This window comes from Trichechus manatus, unplaced genomic scaffold (assembly GCF_000243295.1).
Source record: "Trichechus manatus latirostris isolate Lorelei unplaced genomic scaffold, TriManLat1.0 scaffold00091, whole genome shotgun sequence".
Taxonomy (NCBI): Eukaryota; Metazoa; Chordata; class Mammalia; order Sirenia; family Trichechidae; genus Trichechus; species Trichechus manatus.
The window spans coordinates 8451604-8467403 of NW_004444027.1; the positions used below are offsets into that span (position 1 = coordinate 8451604).

General features: G+C 37.5%; 1 protein-coding gene across 3 annotated transcripts in view; it reads right to left on the reverse strand.

Moving 5' to 3' along the window:
• Window positions 1–15800, reverse strand: part of PINX1 (PIN2 (TERF1) interacting telomerase inhibitor 1) — a 141803-nt gene that overhangs the window by 80074 nt on the left and 45929 nt on the right. For all 3 annotated transcript variants that reach the window (XM_004382201.2, XM_023736747.1, XM_023736746.1), the window contains 2 exons: window positions 12429–12521; window positions 5405–5481 (listed from right to left, as the gene is read on the reverse strand). In XM_004382201.2, coding sequence (XP_004382258.1) covers window positions 5405–5481; window positions 12429–12521 — 170 coding nt within the window. The remainder of the gene's footprint in view (window positions 1–5404; window positions 5482–12428; window positions 12522–15800) is intronic.

Genomic DNA, 15800 nt, shown 5'->3' on the forward strand with positions numbered 1-15800 from the left:
CTGAGACCAGAAGAACTAGATGGTGCCCGGCTACTACCAATGACCACCCTAACAGGGAACACAACAGAAGGTCCCGGATAGAACAGGAGAAAGGTGGAGTGCAGAACTCAAATTCTAGTAAGAAGACCAGACTTAATGGTTTGACTGAGACTGGAGGAACCCCAGAAAGCATGGCCCCTGGATTCTCTATCAGCCCAGAACTAAAACAATTTCCGACGCCAACTCTTCAGACAGGGATTGGACTGGACTGTGGGACCTAAAGTGATACTCATGAGGAGTGGGCCTCTTAGCTCAAGTAGATACAAGAGACTGAACGGGCAGCTTCGGTGAGATGGGAGGGCAGAGAGGGTTAGGAGCTGGTTGAATGGACGTGGGAACTCAGGGGTGGAAAGGAGGAGTGTGCTGTCACAGTACGGGGAGAGCAATTAGGGTCATGTAACAATGTATGTATAAATTTTTATATGGGAAAAAAGAGAAAAAAAAAAAAAAACACATCAAATGATCTGATTTCTACAAGAAGTTCTCTAAAGACCCTTAAGATAGAGGACACAAAGTCTAGCATGGATAAGCACTAGCGGCAGGTCACAAAATATACAATCAGTCCTTAAAACCTGAGTATTGACCACTACCACTATGAGCAGATACAGCATCAAAGTTTGAGATACCAAAGGTCTATATACACTATATTCTGTTTCAAATTAGACAATTCTTTTAGTAGCAGTGGTTGCCAGAGGTTAGGAATGGTGATTGTGGTGAGGTGTGACTATAAGTGGGGGTAGCATAAGGGAGACCTTTGGGTGATGGAATAGCTCTGTACCTTAACTGAGATAATGATTACAGAATCCACAGACGTGGTAAAGTGACATAGAATTATACACACAGAATATCAATTTCTTGGTTTTTGATCTTGTTCTATAGCTATGCAAGATGTAACCATTGGGGGAAACCAGGTGACATGTACACAGATCTTCTCTGTACTACCTTTGCAACTTCCTGAGAATCTATAATTATTAAAAAACAAACAAACCAAAAAAAAAAAAAAAATCAACTAAAGGTCTCGTGACCATTAATTAAGAGCTGCTGATGTTTTTTGGATATAATCTCAACTCATTTGAGAGACCAGAAAATACAGAAGTAACACAGCATCTATGCTTCAGAAACTCAGGCTAGCTCTTAATACAGCCTACAGCTCCAATGAGGACGTAAAATCATTCCCAAAGCTGGTCCAGGCATTTGGTAATATGCCTCTAAACCCAAAGTAGTTCCTTTCTGACTGAAGGTAAGGTAGACATTTTGAAATTCAAACTTTTTTTTTCCTAGCAAAACGGGATTAGCAGCCAGTAATCTTCCCACAAAGTTATGATATAGTATTAACTACTGATAACTTTGACAAAATCTCAAAGAAAACTACTAAAGCATAACAAAATCACTTAAATGCAGATGTAAAAAAAAAAAAAATCCAAAAACGTTCATTAACATTGGCAGTAGTGTGGTATATGGGAAAGAACATTGACTTTGGAGTTGGAGGGATCTAAATTCCACTTTACCACTTTTGGAGCTTTGCGACAAATCTCTCAATTGTGTGAGAGCCTCAATTTTCACGCTGCCAAAAAGGAGATAATAATGCCTACTTCATAGGGTTGTTAAGAGGATTAAATGAGATAATATCCTAAGTACCTAGCACAGTGTCTGGCACATAGATGTTAATAAAGTTGTAATTTCTATTATTATAATAGTCAGGAGTTGTAGAAGTTAATAGGCTTGGTTTAAAGTGAGAGATACAATGTTGCCGTACCCAGAAATGTGGTCAGTGTCCAGTTTTTCAAATCTAGACGCAGAGGACAAGATCAATATCAGCATCTTACCCAGAGAGGTATTCCTGTTTTAACATTCAATACTAGCATGGTTTCTGAGACTTTAAAGTATTTGACCCCCAGCAGCACCTTTGCCTTGGCAATGCAAACTATAAATCTGAGCCAGTGTTGCTATGGGGGTCAAGAGAGTAAAAACAAAGCAATATTCCTTCCAACTGAGAATAGGAGCCAAAGGAGGTTGTATTTTCAAACAAATCTGATCAAAGACCTCTTGCCCTTGGCTATAAGGGCTGTTGTAACTAACACAGTAAGGTTTCTTAGCAACAGTTTATGTAGGGAGGTACAAGTGTGCCTCAATAAAAGCAAACTTAACATATGAAAATCCACATGTAAGAGATAAATTTAGAAGTGACTCTGCTTTACAGAAAGTTTTTTATTTGGTGTCTTAACATGTGATTAGATTGAAATAAATTCTATTATATGTGTACACACACACACACACACACACACACGCAGCGGCATAAGTCTAACACAAAATATTGCATAGGCCCTTGCTACTCAAAATACGGTGCATGCACCAGCAGCAGCATCAGAGAGCTTGTTAGAAATGCAGAATCTCAGGCCCCACCTTAAACCTCATTGACCAGAATGTGCACTTTAACAAGATCCCCAGAAGATTAATATGCACATTAAAATCTGAAAAGCACCATCCTAGGCAATATTCATGACACTAACGCCAGAAGCTCTACCAATATCCCTATTGCTGTTGAGTCAACTCCAATTCATAGTGACCCTGTAGGACAGAGTACAACTGCCCTATAGGGTTTCTGGGGCTATAAATCTTTATGGAAGAACACTGCCACATGCTTCTCCCTTGGTATGGCTGGTAGGTTCCAACAGATGATCTTTCAGCCAGCAGCCGAGTGCCTTAACCTCTGTGCCACCAGGGCTCCTCTCTAAATATTCGTATTTAATATTAAACATTTTTATCCCATTGCTGTCAAGTCAATTCCAATTCGCAACAGCCCTCTAGGACAGAGTAGAACCGCCCCATAGGGTTTCCAAGGAGTGGCTGGTGGATTTGAACTGCCAACTTTTTGGTTAGCAGCCGAGCTCTTAAGCACTGTACTACCCGGGCTCCTAAACATTTTTAAAGACTCCAGAATTAATATGAATATTAAATAATAATAGTTATCTACCAGGGCTTCTACCAGCATTCTCAATCCTTATTCCTTACAACACATTAGAATCACCTCAACCATCTGGGTAGGCTTTAAATTGTCCCCTTTTTTAAAAATACTTACGTCTGGACCCTATGCCAAGATTTGGATTTAATTGGTCTGGGGTGGGTCCCTGGCATTAGCATTTTTTTTAAAGATCCTTAGGTGACTGAAGTGCAACTATTGTTGAGAACCACTGCTACAGACCAAGAACAGCAAATTAATATAAAGCAGCCTCACCAACAGTTAAGATTTTAAATGTATCATCAGGAGAAAACATTAAAACTAGAAAGAGAGGTTAAGATATGGCTGATATAAATCTTGCACGAAACAATATTATATCAAGGTTGTTCTTTTTTGTCGTCTTCTTTTTTGTTCAGTCACTTAGAACCTTGGCTAGGAACCAATTACACCAAAATAGATTTTCCCTGGGCTAGCTCTAGGAAACTGTTTCTGAAGCCCCTCAAATATATTTCCTTCCCTGATTTGTTCAACTATAAAATTTCAAAGAAGGAGCTGGAGAAGACGACGCTGGAGGTAGAAGGGGTTGGTAGCAGGGAGAAAATAATCAAGAGAATGCAGATTTGGAAAGGCCAGTGCAGTGGGAATAAAAGACCAAGAGATAGAACTGATAGTATGTTCTAGTCAGGAGTACAGGGTAAGATGTGGGAGTACGTTGTTAGAGCAGAGTAGAGGTGACAGAGTACCAGAGGGTAAGATTGTGAGGCTAGGTTCTTCCTGAGGGTGCTGAAATTACTGTGGATAACCAAAGGAGAGGGGTTAGAGAGGAAGACTGAGATAAGCCAGGTGCCAAGTTCTTGGTGAACAAGGAAGAGTGGCCTAGTCAAGGTCACCCACTAATCACTGGGTGGTAGAGGTATGACCAGAAGCCGGGTTTCCTGATGACCAGGGCTCTTTCCAACACCCTTTTGTGAATGAAACATTCAGTGTGGCCTGATGTCAGAATACTCTCTGTCTAATGATTGTGCTGCCTCTAACATGACTCAGCATAGATCTTACAGGGCACAACCCCTGAGGGAGACACTAGAACCCAACTCTCCTTTACCGTGCCTCCTTCCTCTGTAGGCAAGCATTTACTCAGCACTTACTCTATCCTCACTATGCTGAAACATTGTAGGGGCAGAAAAAGTGGTAAAAGCCCTAAGGATTTAGTCCCAATCTGCAAAGGAAATCTCCAATCAAAATGTCCAACAACTGCTAATTCTGGAGTCTTTAAAAATGTTTAGGAGCCCTGGTATTACAGTGCTTAAGAGCTCGGCTGCTAACCAAAAGGTTGGCAGTTCAAATCCACCAGCCACTCCTTGGAAACCCTAGGGGGCAGTTCTACTCTGTCCTGTAGGGCTGTTATGAGTTGGAATTGACTTGACAGCAATGGGATAAAAATGTTTAATATTAAATAACAAATATGTATCCCCTGGAAAAATATTTCTGTCAGTCTGGAGAAATGCCAGAAATAAATGAAACAGGTCTAGTTTTTTGTTCAGTCACTTAGAACCTTAGCTAGGAATCAATAATGGAACATAAGTATGACATACCAGGTTAGTTGACTAATCATTATAGCAACCATATATTCCAGATTTTCTTAGACAATACGAGTTTTAAATATTTTATCACATTATCTCCAAAAATCCACATTTCAAAAATCCTAGTATTTTGATATTCAAACTACATCTTCTTACACTTGGAAGTGGCACAAAAATTATTTGCCATATTACATAGCCCAATTTTATGTTTGGAAAGTATTAACAAATAGAATTATGAATTACAGATTCATCACATTTAAGGTAGAGTTTAGTCACCCTATTTTTATCCTCTAGTTTTGGAACAAATAATATTGTAAAATGGAAGAAATACTAAATGTAGTAGTCCAGATTTTCAATATTGATGCAACGTCTCAAAATGCTTTTAAAATGGAATAGACTGGTACTGGAGTATGCAACTGATAGTCTTCCTCCTCAATCCATATTTCAAATAGTTGATGCAGTCTGAGCAAAATAAACAAAAATGCTGCACGCAACCTCCCTCTCCTCATGGTGATAGCATAAATATTTTCCCCTTTGAACAAAATCAGCAATAGGTATTCTTCCCTGAGTTGAATTCAGTTCTCACACCAGAAAACAAAAGCCAACAGATAATGCATATCCTTTTCTAGATTCCTTATAAAATACATTATCCACCAACTATTATTATCATGAGGATCATATTTGGCCTCGTTTGAAACCTCTAAAAGTTTTCTTGGGTAGACTTTGTCTGAAAAGTACTATTAGTAATAGACATAAACAGCCCTATACACTGTTGAAAATCAAACTGTGTTAAAACAAAACATATCAACTGTATATGGCTTAATACCTCAGAAGTCTTCTTATTCTGTCTTCTCCCAAAAATACAATCAAGATCTGTTTTGCTCTGAGAGGATAAATCCTTCCCTAAAAAAAAAAACATAATACCTTTCAGTAATAACATTCTTCTAAAAATAAAGAACACAAATATAAACTATAAAACTCCTGAAAGGCAAATGGTTCTTGGAAAAGAAACAATTTGTAAATTACTGACTTTCAGCCAGCTCCTCTTTCACAGATTGTTGGTGGTGGTGGGTGCCATCATTTCCAACTCATAGCAACCCCATGTGACAGAGTAGAACTGCTCCATCGGGCTTTCTTGGCTGTAATCTTAACTGAAACAGATTGCCAGGTCTTTCTCCCTTGGAGCCACTGGGTGAGCTCAAAGCACAAACCTTTTGGTTAGCAGCCAAGTTACTTAAGTGTTTGTGCTACCAGGGCTCCTCGCAACTTAATACATATATTATTCATTATTTTTAATTAATAAATAAAATTGAATTTAAAATCATTTAAAAATCAAATAAGTATTTTAGAATCAAGGTCCTTGGCATTCTCTCTTAATTGTAGAAACCACTTAGAACATGTAGACTGACAGGAAAACTAAGTTCTAAAGATGGCTCTACTACTGGTATGCCTTCAAGGCGTGATTTCTGGGTCTCTGTGTTCCCCACTTACAAAACAGATCATATTCCCTTTCAAGAGACATGGGCTACTTACTCAGATTGTAAAATAAACTGAATAAAATAAATTCTGCTAGATGTATAGCTTCAAAACCCCACATATACGCACATGAACGAGGACATACCATACCTGACACATAGGAGCTCATTAACTGAATGAGTGAAAATTTAAAGATAACAAATGCAAATAAAATTAACTGTATAAGGGTGAAGGGATTTCAAATTTTTCTTTTTAAAACTTTCTTTACTATTATAGCTATATCACCTCAAAATAAAAGAATATGTAATGAGAACATGAAATTAAATGGCTTCTGATAAAAATAATGTCCAAAGGATAAAAACAACCTAAATTCTTTAACCTTAATTTCAAACTCACAAACCAACTAATTTAAAATTTACTTCTTTGAAATTTCTACTTCTACCTATAACACTCTGTGAGCAGTTAGCCAAATCTATTCCCATTTGTCATCTTCACTGTAAAATGAATTTAAAATGTAGCTATTATGTATAAAGTCTTAGGGTCTAGGGGAGCGAGGCACGAGGTTAGACACGGGCATTTTTGTTTTGCGTTGGTAGCTCAAGTTCCACCTGTCACTGACTCACTTGTCTTCTTGGTTTCCTGTAGCAGACTGACTTGGCAAAGTAATATCATGACCCTGAAGGTTCTAGTTCACTATCATTGGGTCATTCAAATATGATATTGCTCAGTGACTCCATGAAATTAAAAAACAAAACACCCTTCGATTTAATTCTAAACCAGTTGTCAAAACCAGTTACAAAGGCAGCAGTACCAGATTAAATGATCCACTCAGTACACTCTGTTCCTATTAGGAAGGGAGTGCTCCTTTGGGGCACTACAGGCTGCTCGCTCTCTCTCTTTTTTTTTTTTTACCTCAGTTAGAAACAAAGACTTCACTGGTTCTATTTTACTATTAAGTAGGACTCATTAAAAAAAGACCCAAGAGGAAACCTACTTAAGAACAAAATAAAGTTTATCATAGACAGAAACTCAGAAAACGAACCAGAAAAGTGGGAATAAAATTTGTCATGGTGGGGAGAAATGGACCAACACTCAGGAGGTCTAAAGTCATCAACAGTTTTGTCATCAATATAACTCATTTTCCACTGCAAGGCATGTTAAGAGTGGCTATTTCTATTTCATAAAAAGGAGCTGTACTTAGTTCAAAATATGTATTGGCCATCTATCCTGAATCAAGATTCTGGAATGGAAGAAATACCCTAAAAGAAATGCAAATATAGACATATTTTACAGTTAGTCAACTAAAAGGACTGCTGGAGGGATTAAGGAAAAGAATACATGGGAGGTCACAATTCTAAAACAGTAGTCAAAATATGAACATACTGAGATTAAAAGCAAATCTAAAAATCAAAGGGAAAACTGCCAAGCTGGTAGAGACAGGAAGCTGTACCAATGACGGTGCAAATGTTTCTAAAGTTTTGGTGATGAGTTCTTGTATCAGAAATTTCTATCCTTTAGCAAAGTTCACTTAAGCAAATGTAGAAACCAGCATTGCTACAGGCTTTGCATTGGACTTGATCTGGAACACAAGAACACAGAGACGAAATAAGAGTCAGAGACTAACGGACAGAAGCTTAAAGGTAGATCAAAATGTGAAGATGGAAGCAATTTGGAAATACGTATTTGTTAATTGTCCTGGCCTAATAATTTATAAATATTATAAAGTCATGGTCACTTCTGAATAAAATATACATATTAAAAATGAGTTTAGGAGATTATTGGTTTCAGTTATGAATGATGGTCAAATCAGAGCAAATACTGCTGATGAACTAAAATGACAATAAAAAATAGAATAGGAAATACATGTTATCAATCTGGATTTGATTCATCTATCTATTGGTCTTCAACTGGCCAGAGCACTTTTGAGAACCAAGAAAAAAAGGCTTCCAGTACCCAAACTGATATAACAAAGTCCAAGAAAGGTGAAGCAGATATTTTCACAGAAGAATCCTTCATTTATAACTATTTTAGACGTGTTTCTAATCATGAAGGCACCCTGGTGGCACAGTGGTTAAGCGCTTGCCTTCTAACCGAAAGGTCAGCAGTTTAAACCTACCCGCTGCTCCACTGGAGAAAGATGTGGCAGTCTGCTTCCATAAAGATTACAGCCTTGGGAACCCTATGGGGCAGTTCTACTCTGTCCCATAGGGTCGCTATGAGTCGAAATCGACTCAACAGCAACAGGTTTGGTTATTTTTTTCTAATTATCATGATTATCAAGTTTTCCAGTCTACCAGAGTAGAAAATTGAAAGGGAGGAATGTTATTTCTAGAGTTAGACACACAATACAAAGAAGTCCAAAAGGGAAGCAACTGAAACTATAAAAAATAGACATAAGGACTAAAGAATCATGGTGATTTGGAGCCACTTAGTTTAAGGGCAAAAAAACCATATATCACCTAACAAGTTCTAAGGAGAAAACTCTATTATAAACTATTATTATAACTGAGGCTCACACACACACACACACACACACACACACACACACACACATACACACACACACACAATCTGTGGGAAATTAGAGTTTATCTATTCAAATTAAAGGAGTAAGGGCAAAGAAATACAGGTTTTAGAAATGTATTTGTAAAAAAAAAAAAATGTTTAAGATTTATGTAGGTAGCTTCAATGCCTAGAAAATTAATCTGCATTCCTCAATCAAGAAGGATAAATAAAACAATATTATACTTCGACTTTTTTTTTTTTTTTTTAGTGAAAACAAATGGGACTGATAATAAGCCTAGGGCAAACATAATGACAAATTCATTACAATGATAATGTTACAAAACCTGAAAAAATCAGAGTATAGTGCTAAATAAGTGAGACCCTAAACCTGTTGCCTTCGAGTTGATTTCCAACTCATAACGACCCTACAGGACAGAGTAGAATTGCCTCACAGAGTTTCAAAGGTTGTAAATCTTTACAGAAGTAGACTGCCACGTCTTTCTCCTGTGGAGGGGCTGTTGAGTTCGAAAGGACGACCTTTTGGTTAGCAGCTGAGTGCTTTAACCACTAAGCCAACCTAGTCACCAATAACAAGACAATCTGAATTTTAAAAAAGCCTGTGATGGTACTTCTTTACACTGCAATGCTAAAAAAAGGAGACCCTGGGCAGCATAAACGGTTAAGCACTCAACTACTAGCTGAAAGGTTGGCAGTTTGGACCTACACAGAGTGCCTTGGAAGAAAGGCCTGGTGATCTGCTTCCAAAAGGTCATAGCCATAAAAACTCTATGGAGCATAGTTCTACTCTGATACACATTGGGTAGCCATGAGTCAGAATCAACGTAACGGCAATGGGTAAATGCCAGAAGGATCAGAAGAAGAAACTTAATGCTCCTCTAACACCCACTACCAGAATCCAACTGTGGAAAGGAGTTCACTATGCTATGAATACTACAATTCTGTATTTCTAGACTTGTAAGCTAACTATGTGAAACATGTGTTTTGCATGTAGCTTCCTTGTTTAAGAAGTAAAATATTATAAATTGTCACAGGAATAAGAAATCTGGGTAAATTACTATGATGAAGTTGCACAACTACAACTTACGTAACTTTTCACCTATCCATTGCACAACTGGGAAAAAAAAACAATAATCTCTTGCCAACGTCTCACTTATACCTAAAAAACTTCAAAATGGTTTTGTGTAAATATTTTCTCTATATTTTTCTTCTCTGCAGATATACCTCATCGAACATTTTTCAAATGAAAAGAAACCACGTTAGAGTTGGGCTTTTAAATGAATATGGATGAAAAAAAAATTTTAAACTGTATGAAAAATTATTTCAAATTAAAATGATATTTGGGACGAGAGAAAAGAATAATTATGACCTACAATGATGCAGTCAATATTTAGGCAGTAGTAAATTTTACAATGTGATTAACGGTATTTGCTACTGTAGTCTCACTAAAGTAAAATGGATATTTTTATCTTTACTCATCACCAAGTTGTATAAAATGCCATCTTTCTATGTTTTAGTTTCCTAAAACATAGAAGGAGTTACAATATGAATCATTCTCATCAACTAAGTGAATTAGTTAATTTCATTTAAATGTTATGAGCCTACCCATGGGCTAAAATCCTTATTATCCATAATGTTGAAAAGTCAAAAGTTCCATGAAAGGGCCACTTCTGATCAATCATAAAACAGAATCTATTTTAGAACTAAGTAGGGACTTATTTTTTCCTCATTTTACAAAAGAGGAAACTGAGTCCGAAAGAAGTTACATGACTAATAAATCATTTGTCTGAGGTCACGTAGCTGTTAATGAGAGTGATGACCAGAAATCAAGTTTCCTGTGATCTAAAATAGTCTATCTTAGAAGAAACTTAGAACTTGTCATTCATATCCAATGATAATACCTGCTCTAAAAGAAAATATTCCTTTTAATAATAAACGAATTTTAAATAAAATAAATATTTACTGTGGATTGTAAAGATGGAAGGTAAATATTTTCTTCACTACTCAGATTTTTGTCTTTCCCTCATTTTTTTCTATTTATTTTCAATTTCTGACAATATATCTTTACACTTTCTTCTCTGCATCCTCCCCATCTTCCCCAAACAAGGCTAATAAATAAGCAAACCTAATGGAAAGGAGACAAAATGAAGGCACAACACACCAAGCAGTTTGACAGGGTCACTCAACAAGGAATGGCTTAACTAGAAATAGAAAGCAGATACTCTAAGCATCTATTAGATCAAATGCTTCAGATGAAATCATGCTTGGAGTCAGATACTAAAGGAAAATTAGAAGATTGTATTTGCAAAAGTGAAAGTGTAAAAGGCTGCCTTACCAAAAGTTATAGGCCACTCTTAATTTGCTCCTCCACCCCCCAATTATCTCTCTTTTTTTCTACAAGGTCTAACCAAAAAAATGAGGGATGTTTGAGGCAATGGGTGTAAAATGACTATTTACTGTCTCCTCAAAACGGAGGACTTGTTGGACTAAGGGGCCAACAAGGACTGTTTTCTGTTCTGCAGCAGGCTAGCATAGAGAGAAACCCTGGTCCTAAGCCATATACCATAATGAAAAAGGAAGTTCTACTCTAAGAGAAGGAAGAGGATGACATGAAAGAGCCATATAAAACACACCTGTTGAGAAAGGGAAGAGGGAAAATATCAATCTGCCCTTCTTGCATACACTCCAGAAGCTATTCAGATTCTGAATCCATTCAGCTCTGCCATTGCCTCTCACTTAAACCAAACCCAGACCTGCCTTATTGGAGTCCTGGCCCAAAATCATGAAAACCACCATCAGTAGTTTAGAGTAAAAGGAGGTCCAGCTCCCACTACTATTCAAATGGGTACTAGGAGTCTGGGAATCCTCCGTCAAGTTAACAAGATGTGTTACGAGATGTGTTTTTCCTGGAATGTGAGGTAAAAATGTATATCCAATCTCCCACAAAAAAACCATCTATGATGATTAGGTATCACAGCATACTTATCATAATATTACACTTTAAATATGTTATGTAATAAATAAGCTTCTGTGGATGGAAAGTACACTTAATTCATGATGCTTTCCTATGGAAAATATTTCAGGAATTGATTAGGTTGTTTCTTCCTTACCAATGCAAGACCACCACCTAGTGGTCAAAAAGAACAACTGCACTCACAAATGGCTATATATTGCGAAGAAACCAAAAACCCATTTCCGTTGAGTCGATTCTAACTCATAGCAACCCTATAGAACAGAGTAGAACTGCCCCATAGAGTTTACATTAGGAAGAAGGGGGGGGGGGGAATAAAGATTGAATTTACCACCCAGTTCTCAAACATGTTTTCTAACACTATCTTGGCAATAACCATGGAACACCTTTAATACTCCATGAAATGGAGAAATTGTGTGGATAATATAAGAGCCAACCCAGTAGTGATAACTATCATATTGGAGACCTTAATGTAGAGTATAATTCTCTAAACTGGTAGATGAGGACCTATTCAACATCAATATTGAGCTATGAATAATGGGAACGCAAATAAAAATGTTGAGCAATTTTTTTCCTAATTATTTTCTTACCTAGCTACCTAGGACTTCATAGTCCCTTTCCCTCCCCCTCAAAATAGCAAGTTGACTTCCATTTTCAGCTTTGCCATAGGACTTGTATGCAGTCTAAAACCTAATCGAATTTTAACAAGATCCCCAGGTGATTCACAATAAATTTTAGAAATTCAGCACTGCTTTAGATCAATCCAGTCTGGCTGTGCATAAAATGAGAAGTTGCTACTAATTAAGGGCTAAAAATGCTTTCAGAAACTCAGTATGAACATATATATTTCAACAACAAATAAATAAATGCTAAATCTTACCTTTCATAAATTTCCTATAATGAACACGGTTTTTTGAAATTTTGGACTTTTCTTCTAGGTTAAAAGATTTCTTCTCTTTGTTGTCTGAGGAGTCTAAACAAAGATGAAAAGTATTACATTAAACTCTATGAAACCCATTCTCAATTATTCTCTTACAGTGACACAGTCTTATTTAAATAAAAAGTTTAGGAGACTCATCACTTATTGATCTCTAATCAAATAATATTTTTCTTAAAATGTGCACTATGGATCAGACAAGGCTATCTTCCAGAAATATATAAAATCCTTGAGAAAGAGAAATAAAAGCTTGTGTTCACACAAAAATCTGTACATGAATGTTCATAGCAGCTTTATTCGTAATAGCAAAATACTAGAAACAATCCAAATGTCCTTCAATGGATAAAGGGATGAACAAACGCTGATGTATCTATACAAAGGAATAGTACTCTGCAATAAGAAGGGATGGATTATGATACATGCAACCATCTTGAGGGACCTCAAAGGCATTATGCTTAGTAGGAAAAAAAAAGTCAACCTGAAAAGGTTACATACTATATAAGTCCACTTACATAACATTCTTAAAATGACAAAATCATAGCAATGGAGAACAGATTAATGGATTCTAGGGGGACAAGAGTGGGGTATTGGGAGGTAGAGGGGTGTAAAAACCAAAAAAAATGAAACCCGTTGCTATCGAGTCAATTCTGACTCATAGTGACCTATAGGACAGAATAGAACTGCCCCATAGGGTTTCCAAGAGGTGGCTGGTGGATTCAAACTGCTGATCTTTTGGTTAGCAGCCAACTTCTTAGCCACTGTGCTACCAGGGCTCCGGGGGGTGTAAGGTGGGTGTGAATACAAAGGGAATAGTATGAGGCAGTTCTTTCGTGGTGATGGAACAATTCTGTAGCTTGATGATGGTGGTGATTACATGAATCTACACATGTGATAACACGGAATAGAACAATACAGATACATACACACGAATGAAGGTTAAAAAAATGGTGAGTAAGATCTGTAACCTAGTTAACAGTAATATACTGCTGTTGTTAGCTGCCATGGAGTTGGTGCCAACTCGTGGTGACTTTATGTATAACAGAATGGAATGTTGCCTGGTCCTGTGTCATCCTCAAAACTGTTGGAATGTTTGAGCCCACTGTTGCAGCTATTTTATCAGTCCATCTCATGGAGGGTTTCCCTTGCTTTCGCTGACCCTCTGCTTTACCAACCATGATGTCCTTTGCTAGCAATTGATCTTTCCTGATGACTTGTCCAAAGTAAGCAAGACAAAGTCTCGCCATCCTCGCTTCTAAGGAGCATTCTGGCATACTTCCTCCAAAACTGATAACAGAAATATACCAATGTCAATTTCTTGGTTTGGATAGTATGTAAGATGTCCATGTAAGATGTCACCATTGAGGGAAGCTGAGTGAAGGGCACTGTCTTAGGCTGAGTTCTCTAGAGAAGCAAAACCAGTGAAGTGTATATATAAACATATAGAGAGAGATGTATCTCAAGGAAATGGCTCATGCGGCTGGGGAGGCTGGCAAGTCCCAAATCGGTGGGTCAAGCATCAGGCTAGAGGTTTCTCCTGATTCACGTGGTTGCAGGGGCTGATGAACCCAAGACTGGCAGGTCAGATGACAGGCTGCTTGGTCCATGGGGCTGTGGAAGCTGATGAATCCCAGAATCGGCAGTCAGATGGGAGACTGCTGGCTCACAGGACTGCAGAAGCCAATGATCCCAAGATCTCCAGGTCAGGTGGAAGGCTGCTGGCTCATGTCCCATGAACCAGAGGTCAGAGGATGACAAGTCAGATGTAGGACCCAGAGCAAGCAAGTAAGCTTTGCCAGAACGTCCATATGTATGTTGGATGCAGGTCACACCCCCAAGGAAACTCCCATTACCAATGATTGGCTGATCACGTCATGGAGGATGACTACATCATTACATAACTGCCAATCCACTGAGAATCATGGCCTAGCCAAGTTGACAATCTTAACCATCACAGGTACTTAGGACTCTGTATTATTTTTGCAACTTCCTATAATTCTAAAATCTTTTCAAAACAAGAAGTTTTTTTTAAGTGAATAATTAAAAAAAAAAAAAAACTGTTGCCATGGAGTCAATTCTGACTCAGATAGATTAAACAATAAACAAAAAACTGATTAGAGATGATCATCAGGTAGAGTGCGCAGGAGCAGAGCTGGCACTGAGCAATTGCTGCAAACACCAGTTTTCATGGGAGGCTTACTTATAAAGGTCAGCAAAAACAACAGCAAAATGAAATCATGGAAAAATAAATTCATGTGGTTATTCCTTTGACAAAAGAGGAAAATATGAGTCAGAAACTATTTACTTGCCTGAAATATCAGAGCAAGTAGATACCGGGTTAGAGCCAATTATAGGATATTAATTAGCTGTGTGTATTCCCTCACATTTATCTGTTTTTCTGTTTTTCAAGTTTAGATAGCACAGTATCACAGAAAAGAAAATAATAGGTAGAAAAAGACTGAATTTTCCTATAGCTATGTTATAAGGAAATTCAGATATAAGGTTAGAGAAAGGAAAATTTCCCTTTAGCACTGGAGCAAAACAAACAAATGCCCATTGAGCAACATGTTGTTATTGTCAGGTGTGATTGAGTCAAATTAACTATAATCTCTTCCAGGAGTAGATTATTTTATTTCAAAAGCAAAATGTGAATTATGTAATAAGGCACTGAACAATATAAAGACAGCCGTTTCAAGCTTTCAGAAACTGCCTAGTATGGCTTAATTATATCAACAATCTGAAACAGTCTCCTCTGCAGCCACTTCCCAGGAGTAGCTTGGACTTTTTTTTTTTTATATTTTATTGTATTTCAGGTGAAGGCTTGCAGAACAAATAGTTTCTCACGAAACAGTAGTACACATGTTGTTTTATGACATTGGTTAACAACCCCACAAGATATTAACCCTCTAACTTATCAATATTTTTTTTTTTTTGGTGAAAATACACATAGCCAAAGATACACCATTTCAGAAATTTCTACATACACAGTTCAGTGATATTGACTATGCTCTTCCAATTGTGCTGTTATTCTCACTTAAGATGAAGGCTTACAAAACGAAATAGTTTCTCATTTAACAGTTACTACAAATGTTACCCTATAACAATGGTTAACAATCTCATAACACATCAACAATATCCTTACTCAACCTTGGGTTCCCTATCACCAGCTTCCTTGTCCAGTTCTGCCTTCTGGCCCTTGTCACTGGACCCCGGTACCTCGTTAGTCTCATTTGGTTTTACGGGGCTGTCCACTCCCGGGCTGAACGGTGAACCTCGGAGGTAACTTCACCACTGAGCTAAAAGGGTGTCTGGGGGCCA